Raw genomic sequence first — 26,988 nt, forward strand, 5'->3', positions numbered from 1 at the left:
CGAACAGATTAGAGCTTGAGAGACGCGTGGCCAACCACAACGGAGGAGACACATAAAGCCCAAGCATGATTGGTTGCCGTAGGGGCTGGGGGGGAAATCCCTCTTTCCCGTAGAGGTCCTAGGGAGGGGGCGGTGCATAACAAAAAAAGAAAAAAAAAGTAATGGCCATCTATTTGGGTCCTGAAGAAGGAGGGATAGCCTAAATCTCGTCGGAGTATCGTCGCTGTTATTGCGTTATTATCATTTTGGCACGTGCATTTGCCTGTTGAGTGATACCCAGTTGCGTGTTAACCGTTTCCCCCGCGGCTCGTTCATTGCGCTCGGCTGCAGAACGGTTAATGGGCTGGCTGAACTTGGTGCCGCGTTTTAGGGTTAAAGCAGCCAAGCTAGCCACGCTAACGTTAGCTACTACCGCGGCTGCTGTGTGAGCCAACGTCTGGAAGGGCGTACGAGTTTAACATTTTCTCCCCGAAGTCTCCACACGTTTCTGAGTTTGGTGCCGCGCGCTCGTCTTCCCTTTCTAAGCTAACCTGCCTCTCGTCAACATGGAGGGGACATACTTTGCAAGAGCATGAAGACGACGACTACGACGAACGACGACTAAAGAGGATTAAAAACAACTCGGTCTTGATGGGGAAAAGTTGAGCTGAGGTATGAAACTCGCACACACAGGAGGAATGTTAAGGTCGAGAGTTGAGTTGTTGTGATTTCAGTCGCTCGAGACTTTAGAAGAAACTGATTTAGCGCAGTTTCACTCTGTGGCTCTATCACGGTGTTTGTTCCCGCACTCAACGCTATATGATTACCCCGGAGTATGTACGTTGCTGTTGAAAATAGTTCAGCGTTACATAAACAAGAGTAACTGCAGGTCAGGTACTGTTGGAAAAGGCCCACTCAGTGACTTGCGTCTTGCACTTTTTTTTGCTTTTCTGTTAAACAGGATTAAGAACTTGGGATAAATTGAAGAAGGGTTTCACGTCTTACCTATTGTGCAAGGACATGCTAAAGCGTCAGGTGAGACTTTTCTTTCTCTTTTGTTTTTTAAATCACACTTTGCAATGTGCAATAGTATATTGGTACACTAAGAAATTATGCAACTTTGTTCATACGCAAATTTTCCCATAGTGTCTAGATGTTTTTTTAAAACATGGACCCGAGTTAATTACCCCATCACAAGTTAAATTAATTTTCAGTGAAAGCGTTAGTAGTTTTAAAATTTTGGAAAGTTACCTAAATCAGTCACAGTCCCAAAACTAAGGTGTGTTTATATGCAAAAGTGAATATCAGGGTTACTTAAAATTTATTGTTATATGTCCCAATTAAAACTTTTACAGAGTGAAAATATTAATATTAAATTGCTGCTTGCTTATTCACCTTTAATAACAAACTGATATCAGCTGACATTTTATTGGCTCGATAAGAACATGATAAGATACTGAAAAGCTGCAGTGACTTGATGTACTTGGTGTACAATTCAGCTTTCCTGTCACATAGCTTACAGCTATAGTGTTCCTGTGCTACTACTGTTATGTGAGCATGGGAGCAGAATCCCTTTCACTGTAACACAACACAACACATACTGCTTTCTACTTGGCTGGAATTATTTATACTACTACACCTTAAGCACTCACATTAATAGTAATGGGGAATGGAGCCATTTAAGAATAATGACACCATTAATTAACACAAGCCTCCTGTCTCTTTCAAGTCTGAAATTTTAACAACCTGCTGCTCACAGGTTGCCTACCCCTGTTCTTCATTTAACTAACTTATGGGTCCAGGTAAAACTAATAACAAGGGGTATATATACTGCTTATTTTCCCAGTGGGCTCACAGCTATCCATTTTTGATGAAAAAATGGGAGATACACACTTGTTCACTTTATTACATATAGCTGTAAATTCTATTCCAGGCCAATACACCAGCTCTTAGACATTTACAAAGTTTCAGTTTTTGTAAATTTTGTCCAAGGTGATGATTCTACTTTATTATGTTTATTATGATGCCAGGTCTCTCTTGGAAATGAGTTTTTAATCTCAGTGAAATTTTAACCTGGATAAATAAAGGACTAATAAAATAATTATAGAAATCGGAGTGGATTTTATTTCCACAATATGTATGACTTCAATAGTAAACCTAAAATAGAAACTGTCCGCCTTTTGATGTCAACAGAAACTCAGAATGTTGTAAAATTAGTGTTTTTGGATTAGACTGGATTTCTATTGAGTCTCTAATAAAGCAGCCTGTTAATGTATCAGCGTACACAACTCGCATTTTGAAATAAATGGTCTGTCTCTTTCCAGTGTCGTAACTAACATATGATTAATGATGTTCTGAATTCAAACAACTTGGAAATTTACTCAAGAACCGGTATTATTTGGGTCAGGGCCTGAACTCAACCTAAATCAAGACAAACTAGGCTCGGTGACGTAAATCATTTTTGTTGTAGGACTGAGCACAGACGGTTCGTGGGAAGCTACGAAAAGGGCCTGGTTTGTGTCATTATTTACAGTAACAGGTAGCAGGTTGTTTATGGAGGGGTATGCTGTGGTGATAGCACAACCCATTAGGTCTCCTACACACTGAAATACCCCAGCCCCCTCCTCTGTTTCATGACTACGGTAATTGGTTGCTTCCTCTTACATGTGACCCTATAGAAAGAGAGAAGCTGCTGTGCTTGGCTGTAAAGACCCACTTATATGTACCTCTGCGCATGCACGCTTTTTGACACTTATGTTCTGTTGCCTGTAAGACTAATGAAGTGTTAAGTTCCCACTAATGTCTTTGGGTCCTCTTTTACATCTTGTGGTTGATGCTTTCTAGGCTAGAAGCATCACACAGGTAACATGATGTATATGGAGCGAGTCATGCTGAAATGAATTCTTCCTGGAAAGCAAACCGTGTCATTGTTTTTAACTGGGGCAGTTTGCGTGTAGTGGTTTGTTTTTGTTTTTTTCCCCCCTGTTTATTTTAGTATATAAATAGGTAAAGTACAAAATTTTAATGGCATTGTACATTTCTTCACCTTTCAAAATCTGACTTCTTTATAGAAATACAAACAGTGAATTCTTTAAGTTTATGTCTTTTAATAGGACTATTTCCTGAATGAGAGAGAGCATTTTATGGCGGTTATATAACCTGACATGTCGGCTAAGTGTTTTTGCATCCACCTCACCCACATGTCTGTAGTGTGTCCGGTTCTGTCCAGTTGGATTTTCTGCGTGTGTGACTCCGTGTGCTAGAGAATGTGCATTTTTCTGTCAAATTCAACATAGACATAAACAAGACTTTTGGTGTGTGTTTGAGTGGGCCTCTCCTTGCCTCGTCTCTTTCCCCTACAGAGTCCAGCAAGGGGCCCAGCATAAGGGGGGCAGCCTGCCGTCACTGCAGCTCTCTCTCGCTCGCTCTCTCTCGTTGCTGGCCAGCAGAGGGGCCTGGGTGTTGGGGGAGCGTGAGGTGGGGAGGGGGTTACAGAGACCATAGGGCTGGACACGGGACATGGGACCCCCCACCCACTCCAACCCCAGTTTAGCCCATCCTGTGTGGGGCACAGGTCACCTTGTCATGTGCTATTACTGCGGCTGTAACATGCTCCCTGCGATTGTAGGAAAAGAGCATGAGATAGTCCCATGGAGGCTGCAGGAGGAAGAATGAGAGAGAGGCAAAGTGAAGAGACAGGACTGGACTAGTCTGCTCAGCCGGTTGTTTAGCTGCATTACAGACTCTGGTTGTCTGCTTTGTTGTTGTTGTTAGGTCGACGTTGTCCGTTTTTTTTGTGGGGGGGGGGTTCTATTGTTTTCTCTACACAGTTTCCTCCATTTATTTATTCATTGTTGTTATTTATTCATTGTTGTTGTTGTTAGGTCTACATTGTCCGTTTTTTTTTGGGGGGGGGGGGTTTCTATTGTTTTCTCCACACAGTTTCCTGCATTTATTTATTCATTATTTTTCCTAACTTAAAAGTTTTTAATATATATATATATATATATATATATATATATATATATATATATATATATATATATATATATATATATATATATATATATATATATGCCGCTCATATCTCAATTGAACATTTTCCCGTCACTAATCTCAGATTGTGTTATTTTCAGACCCACCTTCCTTGTTCCTTCAGTTTCCTTTTTTCATAGGTTTTTTCCCCCCCTAAATGGTATTGTTAGCTTTACTCTATATACCTTTCTAAGCATGAGTCACAAGGCTGTGTATTTCCATTGTAGAACAGTCCTCTGTAGCCAGGGTCATTCCAGATCCAGTTTGTTTGATGCGTTAAGTACTCGTAGTGACCCAGCCTGAAGTATGCAGTAAAACCCATCGCCTATATTTTCTCCCTTTTCTCTCTAACTCCCTCAAAAACTCATCTTTGTCCCCCCCCCCTCATCGGTTTCTCTTTAACTGTCTGTTTTTTCCCTTTAAGAAAAACTTTTGGCAGAAGAGAACAATTTCAGATTCATTTGTGGGATTGCGTCATGTGATGTAGATGGAGCATGCACATTGGACTGTGGTGCAGGTCCTCCTTCTCTAGTTTACACCCTCACACGCTCCATAGCAATCTCTCTCTTTCTTCCAGTACTGTTATAGGTCTGGATGTGATTCTGACTCTGACTCTCATGTGTTGGGATGTGGTCTGTAAGTTCATTGCTGACATTCTTGGGACGTGATGCCAGAGATTTTTATTTCCCGCTTTCCCCTCTCTCTTCTGTATATCTGGGTGCACTTAAAATGATCCCTTCTTGAAAACGCTGTCTGGGTCCTCCCTGTTACTCGCTTTGTTATATCCTGCCCTGTCATCAATCACGGTTCATTTCAGCGTCCAGGCTCTAATGGCACCACTTAATTAGGTTTGTTAGATGGTGGGCATGGGTTGAGGGTGTGTTTTATAATCACTTGATATTGACTGAGATGAAAGTTAATCTAACATCTGGGCTGTGTTCCAAATCTTTTTCACAGCTGAAGTCTTATTTATTTTTCTTCTGTAAGTAACAAGGGCACCTGACAATGAAAACCAATGACCACTTTCCTGTTTGGTAATCACATACTTGTGATGCAGCTGGAAATTCAATGGCAAGAAGAACAGAGGGACATAAGTTATCTTATGAGTGATTTTGGACTCTTGCCATGGTCCACATTGGCACTTATCCCTGTATGAATATTTCACAGCAGCTCACACTCCCTGTAGATCCAGTAAGTGTAGCAGAAATACACAGTTACAGATACCTAGAATCACACAGGGGTACACAAAGTGGTGCATTACTATATTAATAATCCTTCATGTTTATTGTGTTACTGCATGTCATATACTAGCTCTTAAGATGTCTGCTCTCTGTGTTCCTCAGATTAACACCATCTGTATTCAAGACATCATTTTTGCATTGATTGACATCAAATGTCAACCTGTTAGAAGGTGCAGTTATAGAGGTGGTCATTTGGGACACAAGGATGTGTGTGGTGCAAACACTTTGCACTAATAAATGTGATGTGGTTGTTGCCATTTTCTGAAGAAATTACCGTATTTCCCGGACTACAAAGCGCACCTGAATATTAGCCGCACAAGCTAAAATCAGGGGAAAATCCTGTTTTGTACATACATTAGCCGCACCTGACTAAAAGCCGCAGGTGTTTCAATGTTGACTTATCATATGTAAGAGAATATGCACAAAGGGAATTGTCAGGAAAGAGATGGCTGTTTGGAGACACACCCCTTTTATTAATATTTTGAAAAACAAGTTATGGGTACATATTTGCATAACTTTTTAGGTATATGTACAAGTAGCGGTAATTACAAGTACGAAACGTACTGTGCTTCATAAATGAGTAACAAATGTAGTACATAACAATAACCTACAGCACACCAGAAAAATAGATTCGGACTACCTTTTAGGCTCAGGTGCAGTGACACGGCTTTAACAAGAAGAAAAGTCAGTCATTCACCACCATCTTCCTGCGCACTAAAACCACCAAAGTCCTCTTCTCCAGTGTCGGATACGAACAGGCTCAGGATGGCTTCGTCATCCACTCTCAGCTTCTTTCCTTCGTTGTCACTTTCAAAACCAAAGAAATCCTCGTTGTCAGTGTCAGAGTCGAACACCCTCAGAAGGGCCGTGGCGGTGTCCTCCTCTCCATCATGCAGCAGTCCAGCCCTTCGAAATCCGTTGGTGATCATGGATGTTTTCACACTTTTCCACGCTGTCAGATTCCACCGGTGGAGTTGAGCATAACTTGCTTTTCGCAAGTTTATCGCCGCTCGTCATCCACGACTCCCGCTGAACGCATAGCGCTACTTTGAAGTTTGTTTTTCACGCTACTTGTACAGCACTATGTTGCCTGGCGGATGGACATGTGACCAACATACCACTCTTGAACCCCGATACTGTGTGTCTGATCACATGCCGTTCCGCCAGGCAACGTAGTGCCGTACAACAGCGGAACAAACAAAACAAATCGTCTTACGATATGACAAAAATCATGGACAATCCATAGAAAAGCCGCACCTGACTAAAAGCCGCAGGGTTCAAAGCTTGTGCAAAAAGTAGCGGCTTATAGCCCGACAATTACGGTATGCAGACTTTGGTGGGATATTCCTCCAAGTCCTCAGAGTTAAAATCCTGCTAGGTGTTCATTAATTAACATTTAATTAAATTATTTTTCATTTGTTAAGGCAAATAAGGATACTCTGTTTTATTGCAAGATGTGATTAATTTTTTTAAATTAATTTATTTTATTTTTTTCGGGCATATTGATGCTAATTCAGACCAGACCACTCACAATTCTAGACCATCTATCTTAAGAATTGATGAGCTGCTCAATTGCGAAGCATTAAGCATTTTGGGACCAGTTATAGCATCAGTCTCTGGATTAGGGCTGTTCGATATAACGATATATATCGGATGACGATAAAAAAACGTCTATCGTCTCATTTTACGCTATCGTTTGTTTCGTGGTGTCGCAAAATAAACTGTTTACGGCAATATTTTTTCATAGTTTTGACGGTCACTGTAGTGGCTATATTAATTTCTTAAAGTTCTCTCTTTCTCTTATATTTAATATAACCACACTACGGACGGACAAGCGTCTGTTTTTATGGGTTGTCGTTAGCAACAACGACGGTAAAACCATCGCATGTCCACTTGTTTATTTTCCACATAAACCTTTCACAATAAAGCTCAAGATCCTGTTGAGAATTTTCAAAATAAACAGAATCACGTGAAAAAGTATGCAGAGTATTGACGGATGAGAAGCAAAAAAAGAGCCGTCAGGTGCTAAAAAATAAACCTTAGACTCAAACGTTAGAACAGGCTTTCCCCGCAGCACGCTGTGTAATAAATACTCACAAAGAAAACGGCGGCCGTTACAACCTATGTCTAAAAATGTGTAGTTTCATGCATCGGTTAAAACACTGGACTCCAGGTACAAGACGCCCAGCTGGAAACACTTCACCTACCCGAGATTCACAGAATTTACAGAAAAGATTACATTTTTTGTGATTTATGTCATTATCGGACGATAGATGTTTTATATCGGGATATGAGATTTTGGTCATGTCGCACAGCCCTACTCTGGATTATGAGAAACATGTGTGTCATTTCAGCCATAACGTGAATAAATCAAAGGAGGAAAAGATGAGTCATTGCTCCACTGCATGTTAAGTAGCACTTGTTCTCCCTCAGCTGGTCTTTTGGGTTAAAAGACAGGGAACCTCCCTAGCCTCTCATCCAAAATTGGGGTAATGTCTTTATTTTGCAGCTTTCACCACCCAGTTAAAATGACATGCTAGAGTCAGTTTGTGGTACTGCGCATAATTACTGCGGGCCTCTTCTCTTGCTCATCCTCCACTGCCACTGTATGTCTGACCGCCGAGCTCCAGTCTTTCAGTACATTTTGCTTTTGCCTTTTTTTGTAATTTCATTTTATTTCAAGCAATTATTTCTAAAATGAGAGTTATTCAGTTGTGGAGAGAACAGTGCCAACGGTGCAAAAGAAGCTGCTTATACGCTTTATAATCAATTTGTTTCTCGGTTTCTATCTCTGTATTAAGGAATTGATTAAAAGTTTTTGTTTTTCATATTTTGAATATTTTTGGCTGTTGGATTGTTAGCAAAGACGTGAGGCCCTTGGGATATATATTTTTATGAATTTCTAGGAGGTTTAATGATGAAGCAACATATAGTCAGATATACCAGTTAATCGCTGCCCTAGTTATCCCTAACCGATCAGTAGAGAAACTTAGTCATCAGTGTGTGTATGCATACAACAACAGATAATAGCCAAATGAGCTCCTTGATTTTAAAATGAGAGTGAAGCAGGACCAGCAGAAATAAATCATACTCTAAATGTGATTCCAACACGAATAGCAAATTGCTTTTTCCCCCCTGATCCTTCTCAAGATGAGGGCCTGTCAAAGATGAGACATGTATTTATATTTAGCCAGTAGTTGAAGTGGCTTATGACTGTGTGTATTTTTAGTCAGCCTTTTAAATGACAAAAACAGGCTGTTTGCGTTGATCGCCGTCTTTGGGACAGTGCTGTGTGCCCGCTCCTCATAGTATTTATTTCTTCCTCATTTCCAAAACAGCAAGCAGGGTACAGTGGGCCATTGTGAGACACAGAGTCACATTGACAAAGAGGTCACCCCTCCTCTACTTGCTGTATATGTCTTTATCTCTTATTGCTCCAATACCCCCACATCTCCTTTCACTCTCTGGCCTGCTTCTCGTCTGCATCCTTCTTGTCCTACGAAACTCACTGCTCGCTTCTGTGGGATGGCATTTCCTCTTTATGAGTGCAAACAGCCATTCACAGGGATATAGATGGGAACTCATCTAAATGATCCTTGTAGTTAGGTGTAATTGAGACATAAAGAAAGGGAAAAGATTTGCATCCTGTGATGTTCCCAACACCAAGATTAAACGAAGATTATGGAATCCAGCGGAAATTGTGCAACAACAAAACCGTTTGATGTTACACTGTTAAACCCATATTTTTGTACTTATGACTAAGTAGTGGTTTAGCAAAGGGCAAAGCTATGAATTTGTGCATGTACACTGCAACTATTGCTTTGGAGACAGACCACATTCAATAAACAACCCAGGCAGCATAAGAGATTTTAGCAGAAGTATTTTAAATAAAGCAGCAGAGGTGTCTAGATGAGCATGTCAGACTATAGTTTTCTTTTTCTTTTAGCTGAGGTAAACTTATCCCTGTTTGTACTAGTCATACGGCTGAGATGGGTGACCTTAATTGCCATCAGTACCACATAATTTCACACAGAATATGTACAGCCTTCTGTGTCATTTACTGACTGTCCTTGTTTTACCTCCTCATGTTCTTTTTATATTTAGAGCTTTTGCCACAAATATACAATGCATTTCAAATTCATAGTAACTCCCTCTTTCTCAAGCCCTGCTTTATTTGATTTGCCAAGATGGCAGTCCTGATGCAAATCATAACATGAAATTATGTTGTCTTGTGCTTATTCTATGCACAATTGCTTAGCCTGTTCTTTAAAAGGGAGCGAATTGTAAGTAAACTCGTAGGAGGATAAAAGCAGCCTTAAAATTAAGATAAAATTAATCTCTTTTTTTCCCCCTTAACATTTCTTCTTCTTTTCTGCCCTGGAAATTAAAAGAAAAGGATGAATATCAACTGCACCAGATCAAAAAAGAATAAAAATGGCTTCTTTAAGATGGTAAACTGTGAAGGAGGATGTAGCCAGCACGACATCACCCACTGGTTTGTGGACTCTAATGTTGAAGCCTAAGGCTGAGCACTGTGGCTCTTGCCTTGTGTTTTGAAACCAGACATCACAAGCAAGGGGATGATGTTGGGGTTTTTTTGTTGTTGTTTGTTAAATTTTTTTTGTCTTTTTTCAGGCTAAATAGGACCATAATTTATAAAATGAAAAACAGCTTGTGTTCAGTAAAATTTGAAACAAATGATTATAACTATACACTCATTAGTATCATAAATCAAATGAGCATTTGGGTAATTTTTCTCAGATCTCTATTCAGTTGGCACTTTTCAAATGGCTTCATTGGCTGTGTCCATCGTTTATATGCAGTAGGATAGTTTTTTTCCTTCTTCCTGCTAAGATAACAGCAGAGGCAACATGGTGATGTTTTTGAATAACTCGTGCAGCCATGTCATGGTTGATTAGATGCACCTTGTATGGAAAAAAGGTAAAAGCATTGCTAGACCGCCCCCGTCTCCAAAAGCACAACACTCTGCTCTTTGCATAATAACAGTGAAACAAGTAACACATTGACTTTCAGTTTATTCTAGTTCTTATGAACCCTTCATCTATTGCAAGATATTCCCACCTAGTAACAAAAACAAGTATGCTAGAAAACACGAAGTTAAAATATAAGGATTTGAAAAATCTGACTTGGTTCTTCTGCAGTGCAAACTGGGCCTTGAATCCACGGTCAACTGCACACCTGTAAAGTTGTGTATCTGCACCTTTCAAGGCTGTGATAGTATTGCTTTGAAAAAAAAATTGTCCTCCAGAAGATGGACTTTGACGTGATCATTTTGCCATGATGACAAACAGACTTATTCTGAAGGGGAAAACAATACCATCTACGCTGTTGCAACATGTAATTGTGAAAACCTACATCACCTACACTGCAAGGTGAATGGTCAGATAAACCTTTAAACTTTACTGTTTAACACTTGAGAGTTTTAGTGTGAACATATCAGAAATGCTTGGTGTAATGACTGTTTGGTAGGAACAGCTTCGATTACTCAGGCATTTGTTAGTAGCAGCAGCTACACAAAAAAGTCAGTATATTACATATGTAATTTTGGAATTTGTTGTTTAGGGTATGAGGTCTGATAGCATTAATAGTTTTTCTCATATTTTATGGGAAAATGATTTGATATACTTTAATATAATTTAATTGAGGTTAATAAGGCTAGTACATACATGATACTTTGCACCAGGGCCCATTAAAGTCATCTAAAAGTAACCTGGAGATTTTTTTTGTTGTTGTTGTCAACTACACACAACTTTAACACCAAGATTTTCTTTGGGTTACTGCAGCCCAATGACGGTTTGGACTAATGCAGCATCTTTATATTCTTCAATTATGAGGCAAATGTGATATTTAGACTGTTGCTGAAAATAACTTGAAACCATCTTGCAGTGGTTCAAATGATTTTCCTTCATAAACTTGAATCAGCTAGTGCAGATGCTCACTTATTTGCTGTTCAGAAAAGCATTTATTCTAATAATGCTACAATAAGATCATATCAGGAGATTTAAGTAATTCCGAAATTTATACGGTCTAATCTAGAAAACCACACATCGATCCTGCAGCTGTGGGATGACCTGCTTAATGAAGAAGAAAGAAATCTGCAGTGTCTGAAAGTGCATTTTAAGAGTTGTGTGCAATTTAGCAATAATGGGATAGAGGAGGAGGAGGAGCTGAGCTCCTGCACAGCTCTCAGCTCCACTGAGCTGCTGCCTGGTTTAACCCTACCTTTGAGTTAAATTACCATAGATAGGGAAAATGTCTGTGAAGGTTCTCAGTCATCCAGGTCATCGTAGTCAAAGGAGCTTGCAAAGAAAAGCGTCTGGACTTCTTTAAGTTACTTGAAGACGTTTCACCTCTCATCCGAGAAGCTTCTTCAGTTCTAAGGTCAAATGGTGGAGAGTCCCAGATATAAACCTAGTGGGAGTATCCCCCCACAGAGGGACAAAAGGACCCCCTGATGATCCTCTAATCGCCTGAGCCAAGGTGTGAAACTGGGTGTGGGTCCCAATCAGCCAGAGTTTCGGGTGTGTTCATTGTGAAACCTGGCCCCACCTTATCATGCGAATTCCTGAGGTCAGATGGCCCAGGATGTGAGTGGGCGTTAAGGCGTCTGGGAAGGGATCTCAAAACTGGATTATAGATGGCAGAGAGTTGGTGTCGTAAACCCCCGCCTCTGTTCAAAGATGTCCTTCACTGCGCACATTAACGCTGTGGATAAAAACATCAAGTTCACCAGGGAAGACACAAAGGACAACTGTTTGCCTTTCCTGGACTGCGCTGTGCACATTGAAGAGAACGGCAAACTCAACATCGAAGTTTACCGGAAGCCCACACACACGGACCAGTACCTCCTCTTTGACTCCCATCACCCTTTGGAACACAAACTTGGAGTAATTAGGACCCTACACCACCGGGCAGAACATGTTCCCTCTAAGCCTGAAGGAAAAAAGAAGGAACACACACATGTAAAGGAAGCACTCAAAACGTGCGGCTATCCTAAATGGGCGTTCTTAAAGTCAGCAAAGAGGCACAGAAAAGAAGACCAGACACCAGCGAGGGAGGATAAGAAGGACAGACGCAACAACATTGTCATCCCCTATGTAGCCGGTGTATCAGAAAAACTTAGGAGAGTTTTCTCCAAGCATGACATCCCGGTGCATTTCAGACCCAGCAACACGCTCAGACAAAAACTGGTTCACCCGAAAGACAAAACGCCAAAACACAGACTTAACAATGTGGTGTATGCTGTACAGTGCAGCGAGGAATGCCCAGACCTCTACATTGGAGAGACCAAACAGCCACTTCACAAGCGCATGGCACAACACAGAAGAGCCACCTCCACAGGACAAGACTCAGCAGTCCATCTGCATCTTAAGGATAAAGGACACTCTTTCGAGGATGCCAATGTTCACATTTTGGACAGAGAGGACAGATGGTTTGAAAGAGGAGTGAAAGAAGCCATCTATGTCCACTGTGAGCGACCATCTTTGAACAGAGGCGGGGGTTTACGACACCAACTCTCTGCCATCTATAATCCAGTTTTGAGATCCCTTCCCAGACGCCTTAACGCCCACTCACATCCTGGGCCATCTGACCTCAGGAATTCGCATGATAAGGTGGGGCCAGGTTTCACAATGAACACACCCGAAACTCTGGCTGATTGGGACCCACACCCAGTTTCACACCTTGGCTCAGGCGATTAGAGGATCATCAGGGGGTCCTTTTGTCCCTCTGCGGGGGGATACTCCCACTAGGTTTATATCTGGGACTCTCTACCATTTGACCTTAGAACTGAAGAAGCTTCTCGGATGAGAGGTGAAACGTCTTCAAGTAACTTAAAGAAGTCCAGACGCTTTTCTTTGCAAGCTCCTTTGACAATAGATAGGGAAAGTTTCTTACTTTGCTTAAGAATGTGGTTTGACTGATTGATACACCGACAGCCATACAGATATTTATATCAGAACATGTGGGTCGTGTCCAGTATTCTCAGTCATGAACAGTAACCGGCCTGTCAGTCTCATGTATGACCAATTATCGGCTGGTCAGTTTCGTGTGCAAATGCATTAACAGCCAAACAATGTGTCGTTATCCTGGAAGTTCTTCACTGTGACTGTAGGTACTGTAAGTTTGCCAAAGTAAATCACAAGGGGGCCACCACAAAAAATGTGCATAACAAGAGATCTAATCAGAATCTTTAATTACCTTCATCCAGTTTAACATGGACATTTTAACAAAGCCAACAAAGGGGACAGTGGCTAAAGCTCTCCAGACCCCTGAGCCAGCCACAAGTCGGCAAGGACCAATGACCCGTGTTCTGTTAAATTTATAAACACCCTGGAAAATTATGTAAGCACCTGACATTTGTTTTGTATAAATCTGTTACACTCACTGTTTGGTAAGATATAATATGTCAGGAAAAAAAGATGGGTGCACATCAACCCATTTTTCCTTTATCAATACCTAGCAGACAGTTTTATTTTCAGTTGTTCCAGCGAGAAGATCCCATTACTTACTGCCGTGTGGGGGAAATTACAGTTCAATTTAAAGTTCATTTTATTATGAAAATAATATTTTGCGTTGAGGCAAAGAAGAAAATCTGAGTCAGCAAAAATCGGTATCAGCAGTTTATAACTCGAAGAAAAAAAAAATCACTTAAGAAAACTGAAATCACTTTCTCTTTTGTAGACATATTTTTTTCTTTATTACAGATCTTGTGACATGTTATATTTTATTGGCTTGAAATCTATCACAGGTTCTCCGGTAGTCATTTGAGAGTTGCTCCAAAATCTAGGCAGTCTCTGTAGACTACCATCATAAAATGAAAAAAGACAAAAACAGTGTGATAACAGGCTGCTAGGGAATCGGTTTTAGATAGCTGATTTCCACCGTCATAACGACTGTAGTGTGGTCGTTTTGACTAATAAGTGTCCTGACACAGGCAACGTTCTTCCCTTCTCTGGATAAAGTTGCTGAACTGTACCTCACAACCATGTTTGTGCTGTTGCTACCTTTTGGAGCATTAATAATGGACTTAGGTACCACATTTTATGTCTTGCTGTGTATACATATAATGTAGGACAAGCACATTCTAGCCTTTGTATTATTCTTCTACTTGGGACTAGAAGAATGAAGTATGCCTGTGCATTTCACCTGTTCAGTTTCTGGGTACAACTTGCTAAATGAGTTAGCACTTCATTCTGATGTTTAAATATTGTAATTTCTGGCTCTCAAGAATATTGAGGAAACCAAAAGGTTAACTTTACAGCCTTTCACAAAAAAATGGCTAATGTCATTGTACAGAGTTATATCTTGTAATGTCCATAATGTCTTCTTTTACCCTTTGCCTCAACTCTGTAAGCAAATCAGTGTTATACTTTATACCACTGTAACACACAGTGTAGTATACTATTTTGCATGATTACCACAGTGACAGATTTGATTGATGGCAAGCAGCATACACACAATATGTATATCATTCAAGAGTGAGACGTTCAGTAGAAGCCTGAAGCTACAAAACTTGCCGCCTGGCTTTGCATGCCCAATACTGGAATGACTACAGATCTGGTCTAATAACCTGATGCATTATTTAGAGCTCTCTCAATTCTACTGTGCATTTAGTGTAATGGCCTGTCAAGCCTGAATGCAATCACAGAAGGCTGACTTCAGTGATCATTTGATGATATAGTGAAGCAAATGGGCATTTTGGTTCACAGTGAGTAATGAGTGTGAATGTGTACTGGGAGTAGTTTTCCTGTGTTCAGTAGAACTTGTTTTATGTTTTGTGTGTGTGTGTGTGTTTTCTTTTTTTCTGTAAAGGTCTTTTCTCATTTATACCGGTCATAATTGCGTAATATTACATTACATGACAGCACTCACAGCTTTGTGGTTCTTATACTAGACCCGTGAAACGGATTATTATAAATTTTAATCAGCCATAGCATTGCTTTTTTCTGCTGAATCATGGAGTATTCTTGGTTTTTGATAATGTATCACGTTTCCAAATACCAGCAGGACTTCTAAAGGCTTTTCTTTTTTTTTCCTTTGTTTTTTATGACTGTATGTGAGAAAGATCAGCACCACGAGACCCCCCCAGGGACATTGCATTGCCTGGATGTGATTTCTTTGTTTAGGAGTTAGTCCTTCCATCTACTGGCACTGCAAAACTACCAGAGGATATAACTTTTATAACACATACCTATGAGAATTTTAGGGGCAAAGATTGCAACAACATAAGGTTAACCCAGGTGGTATACGCATCTGTGGGTTTGTTTGGTTTGCTTTCAAATGTGTTTTGGGTCATTCTGGTGTTTGCAAACAAAATCCGGAATCCTGGGCAGCAAGGGTAATGCTCATTATTTTGGATACATGGAGCCCCAGTGCTTAAAATGTAAAACCTATGGTCATTTATATTTTCATCATCTGGATATCAAGCATAGCCATGTAATAAATAACCTGGGGGCACTGTCACATAGACATGAAATTTGTTAATGTTTGGTCATATGATTGATGATTAGCGCAGCTTTATAGGCCAACAGTCTCTGAAGGACCTTTGAGACAACTTGTGTACTTTGCACTCAGAAAGAAAGGGATGTGAGAAAGGGGAGGTGGGAAAAGAAACACAAGCTATGCACTGAGATGACAGAGAAGAACAAGAGTTTAGGCACACCCTGCCTAGTCTGTCACTATAGACTAGTTGGAATAACAAAACAGGGTCGCCACAGTATTCGTAGGAGCTTTTTCACAGCCAGTGTTGTGTGATGGTAAATACTCTCCAGCTTTCACACAAAACTACTCCATTTTAGTCTAGGTATAACTATTTTTCTTATGTAGGATGCAAAACATTGCTCAGTTTTCTTTTCATCACCTCGCTGGGGCTCACTGTTTCAGAAGCGAGGCTGAAAAGTCTGAAAAGTTGTCTGTTGTCTGCCTGTGGTCTGTTGTTTATCAGACGTTTGTGTGACCATCTGCTGAATTGGCTAAACAAATATTTGTTGACAAGTCTTACTGTACCATAGCACATATTCCTGGTTAAGGCAGGTGGTCTCTGTTGAAGCTACTGTAGACACTTGATGCGTGCAAAGAACAAGGGCAATGACTAGACCCTCTGTTTTATTCTGCTTTTGACCTTTTGTTGTAATGAAGACTAAATGTCCTTAATGAAATTGGACCAGGAGTTAGACCTTCATTTAACAAAACACCATTAATATTCACAGTTGAACTAACAGAAAAGCAACTGAATGGCTGAATATTAATTACCTGTGAATGATGAAGAACTCCGTCAAACTTTTTTATTATTCAGGTATGTCAGTGGCTGTTTTTCTTTTCTTTTCTTTAGGGGTTTTTTTTGTTTGTTTTTTTGAGGAAGAGGGTTACTGGTTTACTTACCCTCCCTTTCCTTCACATACTTCAATCATTTTATCTCACTTTCATTGTAGAGTGCAAGCAAAGAAAGAAATAAGAAAGAAGCTTTGTGAAAAAGACAGTCATCGCTTGTTCATGAGGATTCTAGCCTTGTGGTGACATGTAGTTTTTTCTTCTCCTCAGACTCAAATTACGGAGATTCAGCATTTTGAAGTTTAACAAGTTTTTTTGTTGGTTTTTTTATTTTCAATTCATATGTCTTCATTTTTCCCCCATGGACAAAAAAAATAGAATTAATTTTCCCTGCAGAGAGTAGAATGAGGTGTTGCAGTCCTAAAAAAAGGGCCAAAGTTTAAATTTTTTAAAAAAAGTGTTTCACTTTTTACAGTCAAATAATTGAGAGACAATTAAAAATCTGACAGTGGAACTTTATTTTTATTATCTGTGTTCTCAAATATGTAGTGTTGTGTGTCAGTGTAAAAAATTAAAATTAAATTAAATTATTAAGTAATATCAAAGTTTATCTATGTAGGATGCACATAAATGATGGAATTTAAAGCCATGCAGAAATTACAAGTTGAAAGCAATGTAAGAATTAAAGAATAAAAGTGCACAAAATGTAAAAGCAGATTCTGTATCTGAAATTCAACAGTCCCTTTAAACTGCTACATCTTTAGCTGACTTTTGAAGAAATTCACTCATTGGGCAGATCTTACAGATCCAGGTAGAGAATTCAACAGATCAGGTGCCTCAGCCTGAATAGCTGCACCACCCCGGGTCCTTAGCTGGTTGTTGGGCAAGCGGGTCGATTTTTCTTTTCTTTTCTTTTCTTTTCTTTTTTTTTTTTTTTTTTTTTTTTTGGTGTGTGTGTGTGTGTGTGTGTGTGTGTGTGTGTGTGTGTGTGTGTGTGTTAATTGTTGCATACAGTTTCTACAGTGTTGTTTACTGTGTCTTTTTGTTTCCCCCTTTCCTCCTTTGATTTCATCTCTCTTTGTAGTGATGGAGCCCACGGTTGTGAGTACGTCCACTGTGGCCCCTGATGAGTTCGATAGGAATGTGCCACGAATCTGTGGTGTTTGTGGCGACAAAGCCACTGGCTTCCACTTCAACGCCATGACCTGTGAGGGCTGCAAGGGCTTCTTCAGGTACAAAAATTGATGGTTTTAATTCTCGCCTGTGCAGACATAACGTTTGTGTGGCCAGCAGAAAAAAAAAAAAGCTCAAAATGATTGGAAAATATTGCATGTTACTGACAGTTACTGACACATGTACACACTGACATACAGTCACAAGTTGCATATATAATGGCTACTCACATGCTTATATTATGATATATATGTATTATGATATAAAGTATAGTCGCTGCCCACAGCTTCTCACACACGCACACCAGCTGACAGCATTCGTGTTCACACTAATGCTCGGCAGCAGGCCGAGAATACAAACGAGCCCATTCCTGTATTTAATGTCGTGGCTGCTCCTTGCTCATTGATACAGACATGAGTTTCCAATTTATCCAAAGACGAAACTGGAGCAAGTCATGATTTTGTGCCGGGCGTGTGTGTTTGTGTGTGTTTGATGTGTCCGTGCAATTCCGCCTGTTTCTCTCAGCAGTGTTGATATATATATATAACGGGAGGGGAGGGGGAAAAAAAGACGGATGTTTAATAATGTCCTTCCTCGGCTCGCTGATGGCCCTTGTTTGAACTTTCACGAAGCACGTGTTTTTGCTCACATCTGTGTATACATTTTCATACATAAATGTCCATTACCGAGTAAATCATTGTGCCTTGCATCACCGTTTGGCAGGACAAATTTTTGACCCGTAGATTGCCTTTGACTTACTTTTAGTCAGTCTCAGACTTGAAGGTCAAAAATATTTATCTGGGTCTGATGGCCTAGATAAAGTATGTTGAGCAAGCAATAGTCAGTTTATATATAGTGCTAACTGTTGATTTTCTAAGAAGTCAGTAATAAGAAGCACGTGAGGCTACCAGGTGGAGGAGATCGATGACGGTGTGTAACTAGACACAGTATATACAGAACTTTTACATTAATTCAGAAATAAAATATAAAATGTTTAATATAAAATCTAAAATTTCTTGCACTCATTTATACACTAAATGGCCATTTTATTAGGCATGCCTATAAAGTCTAATGCAGTCAAGTGCAACAACTCTGCCATCCAGAGGTTATATTAGATTTTCTCGACAGGGTCATAAAATTGTAAGGATTTTTTTTTCTTAAATGACCTGTACAGTAGCATTACAGCTGATAATAACTAATAACGAGAAAGAGTATGGATTTGTGAAGCCTTGGAGAAAAAAGATGAACAGAAATACTAACTGCAGTTACTTTCCATGTTAATGTCCCAAGAAGCTATTTATTTATTTATTTATCTGCAGTTAAAGCAGAGACGCGTAAACACCGCAGTCAATATGTCTTAACAGGCAGATATGAAGTATGTGGACTGAGGTGATTGCTCAAGAATAATCAATGTATCGAGACAGGCATTCGTTTTTTCCCCATTTGATGTTTGTTTTTGTTTGTTTGTTTGTTGTTAATTAATTGTTATGTTATTCTAAAAGCTTAATACTTCTTCTGTTATCAAGCTGAAGACTGATATTACCAGCACCTTTTGATTATAATCCGAGGAACCTTTCTCTCAGGGAAATGATAAGAAGTCAACAAAGATCTTTGAATTTGGGATTTTCCGAATCCTGCAGATTCTCACTTGACTGACAGGAAATCGTATTGCACGTGCCCCCTCTGCACTAAAGAGTAGTGGCACCTGTGACCCCCGTAGTGGTCATGGGTATATTCTGCCATGTATGTTTAATATTATGTTGTGAAAGAAACAGACCACCGATGCTGTTCTTAACAGTGTTGTAAATCAATTATTGTTTCAGTAGACCCATCATCGGTGTTCTAACCTGGCAAAATGACAGATGTCAGTTTTTTCCCAACATCCAGTTACCACAACCTGTGCTGCTGTAATTTATTTATGAAGCTTCTCCATTTTGTTTTTGTTGGAGATGATTCCGCTGTCTTCTAGTGTTATTATTCAGGTCATTACATTTAATCAATATGCCCTTCCACCTTATTAAATACAGCTGTTTTTAAATTGCACAAAGACGGTAACCTGTTTAGTCAGCATTTTTATTATTCGGTATCTTTTATTTATTTATGTAAAAGAGGGGGAAAAGTACAGAATTTCTTGATGTCTTGAAAATTCTCTCAAAATAATTTGTCAAAAGGTTTCCACATTGCTTTAGCAGTTGAATTCAGCCAAACACTTTTAAGGTTCTTCTTCTCTTTCTCTTTAAAAAAAATAAAATAAATAAATGTTGTGTTAATTTAATTCTTTGATTTTTATTTTTGTGCGCTAACAGACTTCATTATGTTTGTATTTTAATATACTGTGTAATGTGTACAATATATTTAGGCGCAGTATGAAGCGCAAGGCCACCTTCACATGTCCCTTTAACGGCAGTTGCACCATCACCAAGGACAACAGGCGCCACTGCCAGGCATGCCGCCTCAAACGGTGTGTGGACATTGGCATGATGAAAGAGTGTAAGTATGACAGGTCACCCATTTGTCTTCAGTTACTGCCCCAACCCGCATATGTAGGTGGATTCAATTTGGGTTCAGATTGCAGTTCTAATAAACCAGGTTATTAATTATTGAAGTCAAATCATTTCTATTTAAATGGCACATAAAATAAAAAAACAACAAAAGTTGACCTAAAATGCTTTCCAATTGAGGTATTAACATTTAAAAAAGATACATAGAAAACATAAAAGCCACAAAAAGAAACAAAATAATTAAGATTATAAGCATAAATTACAATAATTATATAAATAAATAAATAAAACTTCTCTTATAAAAAAAAAAACAATCAGTTTTTTTCTTCTTTCTTGAAATAACTGCATAGCTCATGGGCTTGGAAATGAAGCCACAAGCCTTTGTTCCCTGGATGCCGGATCTCACACCAATCCAGGATATAATGTTGGAATCCCGGACCGCCCAAGACCAACTTCCTACTTTGAAAAATGTACACATTGTGTACAGATTTGTGTGTTAGATACATTAAAGCATTCTTGTTTCTTTTTATTGAATTCACAGTAAAATGTACACATGTGGTGTTTGCTACCATGGGGGCTTGCTGTCCCGCTTGTAACCATTATGTAATGTTTGGTCTGAGGTCAAGTATCTCTGGGTCTTTGCTCCTTTAGTGTTTACATATTTCATTTGAACTAACAGTTCCTCCTCACATTGTGTACAGTAAGTATACTCCATGTGAAGTTTAAACACCTAATGTACCGTCTAGCCAGGGTTCTTCTTTCCACACACTGCTGTTTGTTTTTATAGTCTGTAAATAGCAGATACGTGTTTTCTTCTCTTCTGCTAATATCCGGATATTGTCCAAGTCTCTCCCTGCCAACCAAATGTCCCACTCCCTCCTCCAATAAGAAAAAAAAAGTTTCTTGTAGCGGCAACAACATTTCACTTTATTGCATGTGAACAGGAGCCAGTGTCGTTGCTGTTGCTGTTAAAAGTGAAAAAACAAAACAAAACCAGCAGCATGTTGTTGAGAGCCAGTTCTCTCTCTGCCTCTCTCTCTGTTTCTGTGAGCTAATTCAGTGGCTAGAACAACAAGGAGCGGACAGAACAAAGACAATGCATTCAGTTGTTCAGTGCAGCAGGGGTCTCCATATGGACCCATCCCCGGCCTTTCTCTTCCTCCAGAGAACAACAGACACCCTTTACCCAGCACAACATTGACATAGCTGTCAACACAATGTAGCACACAAATCCAGACTGAAAAGCTTTAAAAGTGGTGTACCTTAGAACTTCTGTTACTATAACTTTTTATACATTTCTTCATTTTTCCCAGTTTTACCCCAGATATTTCCTATTCTTTCTTTGCATTAATGTTGTCTTTGTATATGTGTTTGAGCTTAACTGTCATGCAAAGAATTTATTTGTGCACTTTTTTTCTCTTTTGCTGACAATTCTCACACTTTCTCTCGATCTTCCCCATCCAGTCATTCTGACAGATGAGGAAGTGCAGAGGAAGAAGGACCTGATTCAGCGGAGGAAGGATGAGGAGGCACAGCGCGAAGCGGAGAAAGAGGCACGGCGACCCAGACTCACCGAAGAACAGAGTCAGATCATTGCCACGCTGGTGGAGGCTCACCATAAAACATATGACGACTCCTATTCTGACTTCGGCCGATTTAGGGTTTGTGTCTTCATCAAATTAACATCATCCAGTCAAACATAGTTCACCTTATTTTACCATAATGGTTTTAAATTGATTATTGATTAATGAAACCCTAACCCAGTTTACATAAAAGTTTGAATTATTTTACAGCAGAAAAATAGCGTACTTTTAGATCAAATGCTTGTCTATATTTAAATTTTTACTGCGTGAAACCTTTACATGTGCCCTTTTCTCATGTCTAGCCCCCTGTGCGTGAGGGCCCAGTGACACGAAGCGCTAGCAGAGCTGCCTCTCTCCACTCCCTGTCTGATGCCTCCTCTGATTCTTTCAGTCACTCTCCAGGTAAAATTCACATTCTGTGAAGACTTCGCTGGCAATCAAGTGAAAGCAGTGTCTTGCCAAAAATGAGAAAAAGGCTACAATTATAAGATATTAAAGCAGAAATGACTAATGGCTTGCAGTCAGAAAACACCCCTTTTTCCCCTCTTTCTGGTAGACATGTTTTGGGAAAATTACTAAGAGTGAACACCTGACTTGGAAAAGGATTTCATTTTCCAGTTCAGTTATTTTCACGTTAACTTATATAATCTGCTTTACTGGGAATTCAGTGGAAATCGTGTGAATTACCTGCACTCCTCAGACACCTGGCTTCTCAGTTCATTACTGCATATGTCAGTAATGGTGTGAGCACAGCAAGGGTCACGTGCCTTAGCACCGGCACACAGCAGAGACGGATAGCTCAAAACAACCACAGCAAGCTCTGAAGCTTCCTATGTTCCTATGAGGATATTCAGCGCACTTCCTCTTAGAGTCGTAAACCTTCACCAACAAGCCCTCTCTGTTTTCACAACTGCTTTATCTCTGAGTGCATATTCACACTGAAATGGTGTGAAATTGTTGCATGCCGTCATGTGACCACATTAATCTTCTTGCTTCATGTTTGATCTCTTTCTTTTTTCCCTCCTCTCTCTGCTCTCTGTGTTATGATCACTGCAGAGTCAGTTGACACCAAAATGACTTTCAACAATCTGCTGATGATGTACCAGGATCAGGGCAGCAGTCCTGACTCCAGTGAAGAAGAAGGCTCCAGCTTTTCTATGCTGCCCCACCTGGCTGACCTGGTCTCCTATAGTATTCAGAAGGTCATCGGCTTTGCCAAGATGATTCCCGGTTTCAGGTACATGCGTGCACTCTGACTGATGTCAGTCAAAACAATCAAGAGTGTTTTCTGATTAACCTGACTCCAAGGCCTTTAGTGCAGCCAAAAAATGTTCTTAGTAATTATAAAACGATGTTAAGATGTCAAGAAAGGCTAATTAAATTAGAATAATTACTAAATAACATTACAATAATTGACATCTGACCAATTTTGTTTTTAGGTTGCTGATTTTTTTTTTCCATTTATTCATTTGTGTGTCTCATGGCAGACAGTAAAGTCACTGACAGGAAGAAAAGAGATTTAAAAATGTTTTTGATTTTTTTTTGAGCAGTTTGGTATCCTTCACATTCCAAACTGTATATGAAGCAGTTTAGTCACATACCAAACTGCTAGGTGTGCGTCCGTGTGTGTGGCTCTCATTAGAATAGTAAAGCATATGCAGCTCTAGAAAAATCTAATCCTTTATTTGAGCCATTTGTATGTATTAATGCTATTTCTTAAATTTGTAAACTCAGTAACATATTGTATTATTTAAATAGTTTAGTCTGTTACTGTCTTTGAGGAACTGTAACCCACATAATATATATTCTGATTCTGATTGCTTAAATGTGCTTTTGCGATCTCTCTTTGTGTATTCTTTATTTGCTTGTCTCAGTGACACTTTACCTAAATTGGTGTTGAGGACTTTGTACTTGTTTTTTTTCTGCCTGATTTGTTGTTGTGGCATAGTGATGGCTTTGGGCCAAAGGCCATAGATTACACAGATTGCGTACTGTACTCTGTCTGCTTACTTGAGTAAACGAAATCCAGTTTCACAAAAACAATTTTAAAATAATTTTATTACAGTGGAAATTATTTTCTTATGACTGTGAGTGAAACCTCTTTGAGGAGTAGCAAGCACAGTATCGAGGACAAGCCTACATCCAAGCTTATCAGTTTCTTTTATCTATGCTGCCATGTTTTTTTCTGGCAGTTCTCATTGCAAAACAGTAATGTCAAACACATAGCAGCGGAGCTTTTACACAGCTGAGTCACATGCAGGCAGGCATATTTTCTTTTCTACTCTTTTCTACTTGTTTGGACTAAGATAGTAAAACGGTTGTTGAACCTGAAAACCTGTGTAGGTCTGCTATTATGATCAGGAATCAGTAAGGGAGTCATTATAGAGTCAGATCTATGAGCAATCTTCATTTTTATGTACATTTTAAAACAATTATTTTCATGTTTCCATAACTACGGATTTTCAGTCATGATATCAGCATAGAGTTAATGAATAGTTATTTATTTATAAAATAATTAACATGACCAAAACAGATGATTGTGAGATGCACACAAAGTTAACAGATTGTGATAGTTTGGGGTTTTTGGGTTTTTGGGGTTTTTTTGGTGGTTTCTACAGTAATCTGTACAGGATCAGAGGGACCTTTTAATAAAGACGCATATCACTAAGTTTTGCATCATGTCTTACTCCATTGACACAGATTGAACTAGTTGCCTTCTACAAGGGTACTACTTCAAAACTATACAAAAAAATATTTGGAGAGGGATAGAACAGCAAAATGGTAATCTGTCTTTAATGGGGCAGCCATTTGAACCTTGAAAGGTGCTTTACTGATTACTGAAGTTCACACATGGGTGCCAAAAATCTTCAAGAATGTGCAACAAAAAGGAAACCAAAATTTAAAAGGCAAATTTCACTTCACTTTTTTTAAATTTGTAAAAGTCTGAGCTAATAAAACTGCTAAATTTGCCAACTTACCTACCTATATATGTTACCTATGGATGCTGCCCCCTTCTGCAGTCCTGTAAATAGCAAATGTATTTTCATGATTTCTTCAGTCCCTAGTGCAGAATAGATAAATAACTTATTGATTATACCATCCTTAGTATTAAATCCTGGAACTCCTTTCATACCAGGTTATGTTGGGCACCCCCAGGAAAAACTGATTTATCTTAATTTATTTTTTTCTTTCTAAACACATAGAATAAATTACATGTCTACAAAGACAAATTTAGAATGGCTGACCAGGGTCCCACCTTCCACACATGAAACTCTCTCCTTGTGTTTACATTGACAAATCCACAGTGTTTCGTGGGGTCAAGGCTGAAACGACTCAGGGCCCGTATTTCCTGGAAGTTGTCATTCCTCCCAGCAACTTGTGTCGGACCTTTGGAATGTTTGTCCACTTATGATTAATCCTTAAAAAACAGTCCATACCTTCCCTAAAGGGTGTCAGGTTTAGCTCTTGTCTCTTACTAGTGGGATTTAAAAACATTTTAAAACATCATGCTTTTATTCTAGCAGTTTCACAATATATGATATGTTATTGATATTATTACTACTCTTTATTATTATTATTTCAGCTGTTGTGGTCCTTTGTATAGGCTTACAATGAGTTTACAAAATTTAAAGCCGTTAATTGGCATCAGAACTAAAGCACTAAACTAAAAACCTACAACATAAATTAAATTAAATAAAGCTGCAGCCAAAACAGTAATTTAGTTAGCAGAAATGGTGGCATGGCCAATGTAACTGTAGGAAATACCCACACCCTCCTCGAGAAAAAAAAGCCTCTGTTTCTCACTCCCACTGTTGTTTTATATTAAATGCAAAAACACCAAAAATAAGCCCTGTTGTCAAAGCAGGCAAAGAAGGTGAAGAAGGAGAGCGATAGAAACTGTAAATAAACCTGGGTTGAATATGTATCCAATGGAGAAAGCTCCGTGACCGAGAGGGTTCACATGCAGTATTTAATTTGCATATTTCTACTAAATTGCTAAGTAAAACCTGCCTCTTAATTAACATGATACAAGTGAGTGATTTAAACAGTAAGGTGATCTGGTGCAACAGCAGTACTGGATCTTCAGGTCATCTGTTGCCATTTTTAGGATTATTACTTTTAATCGTTTAAATAAGCATCCAAACGTAATGGATGATTTGTTTCCCTGTAGAGAGCTGACTGCAGAGGACCAGATTGCTCTGCTCAAGTCCAGTGCCATTGAGGTGATCATGCTGCGTTCAAATCAAAGCTTCAACCTGGAAGACATGTCCTGGAGCTGTGGTGGACCTGACTTTAAATATCAGATCAGTGACGTCACCAAAGGTCAGTCCAAACATCAGTCTAAATGCTGCCATGTTTACTGCTGTAAGGACAAAAGAAAGACAGTGTTGAGATCTGCCTACTGGTGTTTTATGAATTTTAGTTGGGGTTCCCCCCCCCCACTTGATTTTTGAAGAAAACATGTGCATATTTACTTAGTAAGATTTGTACTTTTCCGTTAAGGAGATGACCACACTATAATGTGGGAATGCAGATAAGGTTATTGGCAGTGACCTGTGTATACACCCTCAGGCAAAAGTCGCTAATCCAATCTGCTATTTCTGCAAAATCAGTCCAACATATCCATAGAAACACTAGGGATGGCTTTCATTTGTTATATATAATTGTGTGTCTTCTCATTTGCATGCAAAATTTAGCTTTGCTGTTTCTTATTAGTCTGTACAACGAGCCTAATTCAACTTTGGTAATTAGACAATTGTGCGAGCCAGAAATTGCCGGTTTTTAGTGTAAACAAAGCTGAGAATGAAAATGAAAATGAAGTCTTAACAAGAATTGGTTATATTTCTTTGATCGCCTTTTTTCACTGAAATGAGTTGTAGGTTACACATTTTAATGGCATGTTTCTCTTCTGCAGCGGGACACACTCTGGAGCTGTTGGAGCCGCTGGTAAAGTTCCAGGTGGGACTGAAGAAGCTCAACCTGCACGAGGAGGAGCACGTGCTGCTGATGGCTATCTGTCTGCTTTCTCCAGGTAGTGTAGGTGTGGAGAAAGGACTGTAGAAGGAATGATTTGAGTGTAGAGGTGTATCTTCTTACAACAGAAAATATTTGAAACATTGTTGCCAACTTTGCTATTATTTGTGCATATGTCCACTTGATTATATAAAAGTGACAAGCAGCACA

General features: G+C 39.3%; 1 protein-coding gene across 1 annotated transcript in view; it reads left to right on the forward strand.

Annotated features, from left to right (window-relative positions):
- Positions 1-100: 100 nt before the first annotated feature.
- Positions 101-26,988, forward strand: part of LOC146386727 (vitamin D3 receptor B) — a 33,765-nt gene continuing 6,877 nt past the window's right edge. The window contains exons 1-9 of the mRNA XM_084927995.1: positions 101-651; positions 941-1,014; positions 17,632-17,779; positions 20,080-20,210; positions 21,686-21,882; positions 22,107-22,206; positions 22,861-23,041; positions 25,976-26,127; positions 26,720-26,836. Of these exons, the coding sequence (XP_084784121.1) occupies positions 17,634-17,779; positions 20,080-20,210; positions 21,686-21,882; positions 22,107-22,206; positions 22,861-23,041; positions 25,976-26,127; positions 26,720-26,836 (1,024 nt within the window). The 5' untranslated portion in view covers positions 101-651; positions 941-1,014; positions 17,632-17,633. The remainder of the gene's footprint in view (positions 652-940; positions 1,015-17,631; positions 17,780-20,079; positions 20,211-21,685; positions 21,883-22,106; positions 22,207-22,860; positions 23,042-25,975; positions 26,128-26,719; positions 26,837-26,988) is intronic.

Source organism: Perissodus microlepis, chromosome 5, assembly GCF_051167445.1.
Source record: "Perissodus microlepis isolate ML-2025 ecotype Zambia chromosome 5, ASM5116744v1, whole genome shotgun sequence".
In the NCBI taxonomy this organism is placed as follows: domain Eukaryota; kingdom Metazoa; phylum Chordata; class Actinopteri; order Cichliformes; family Cichlidae; genus Perissodus; species Perissodus microlepis.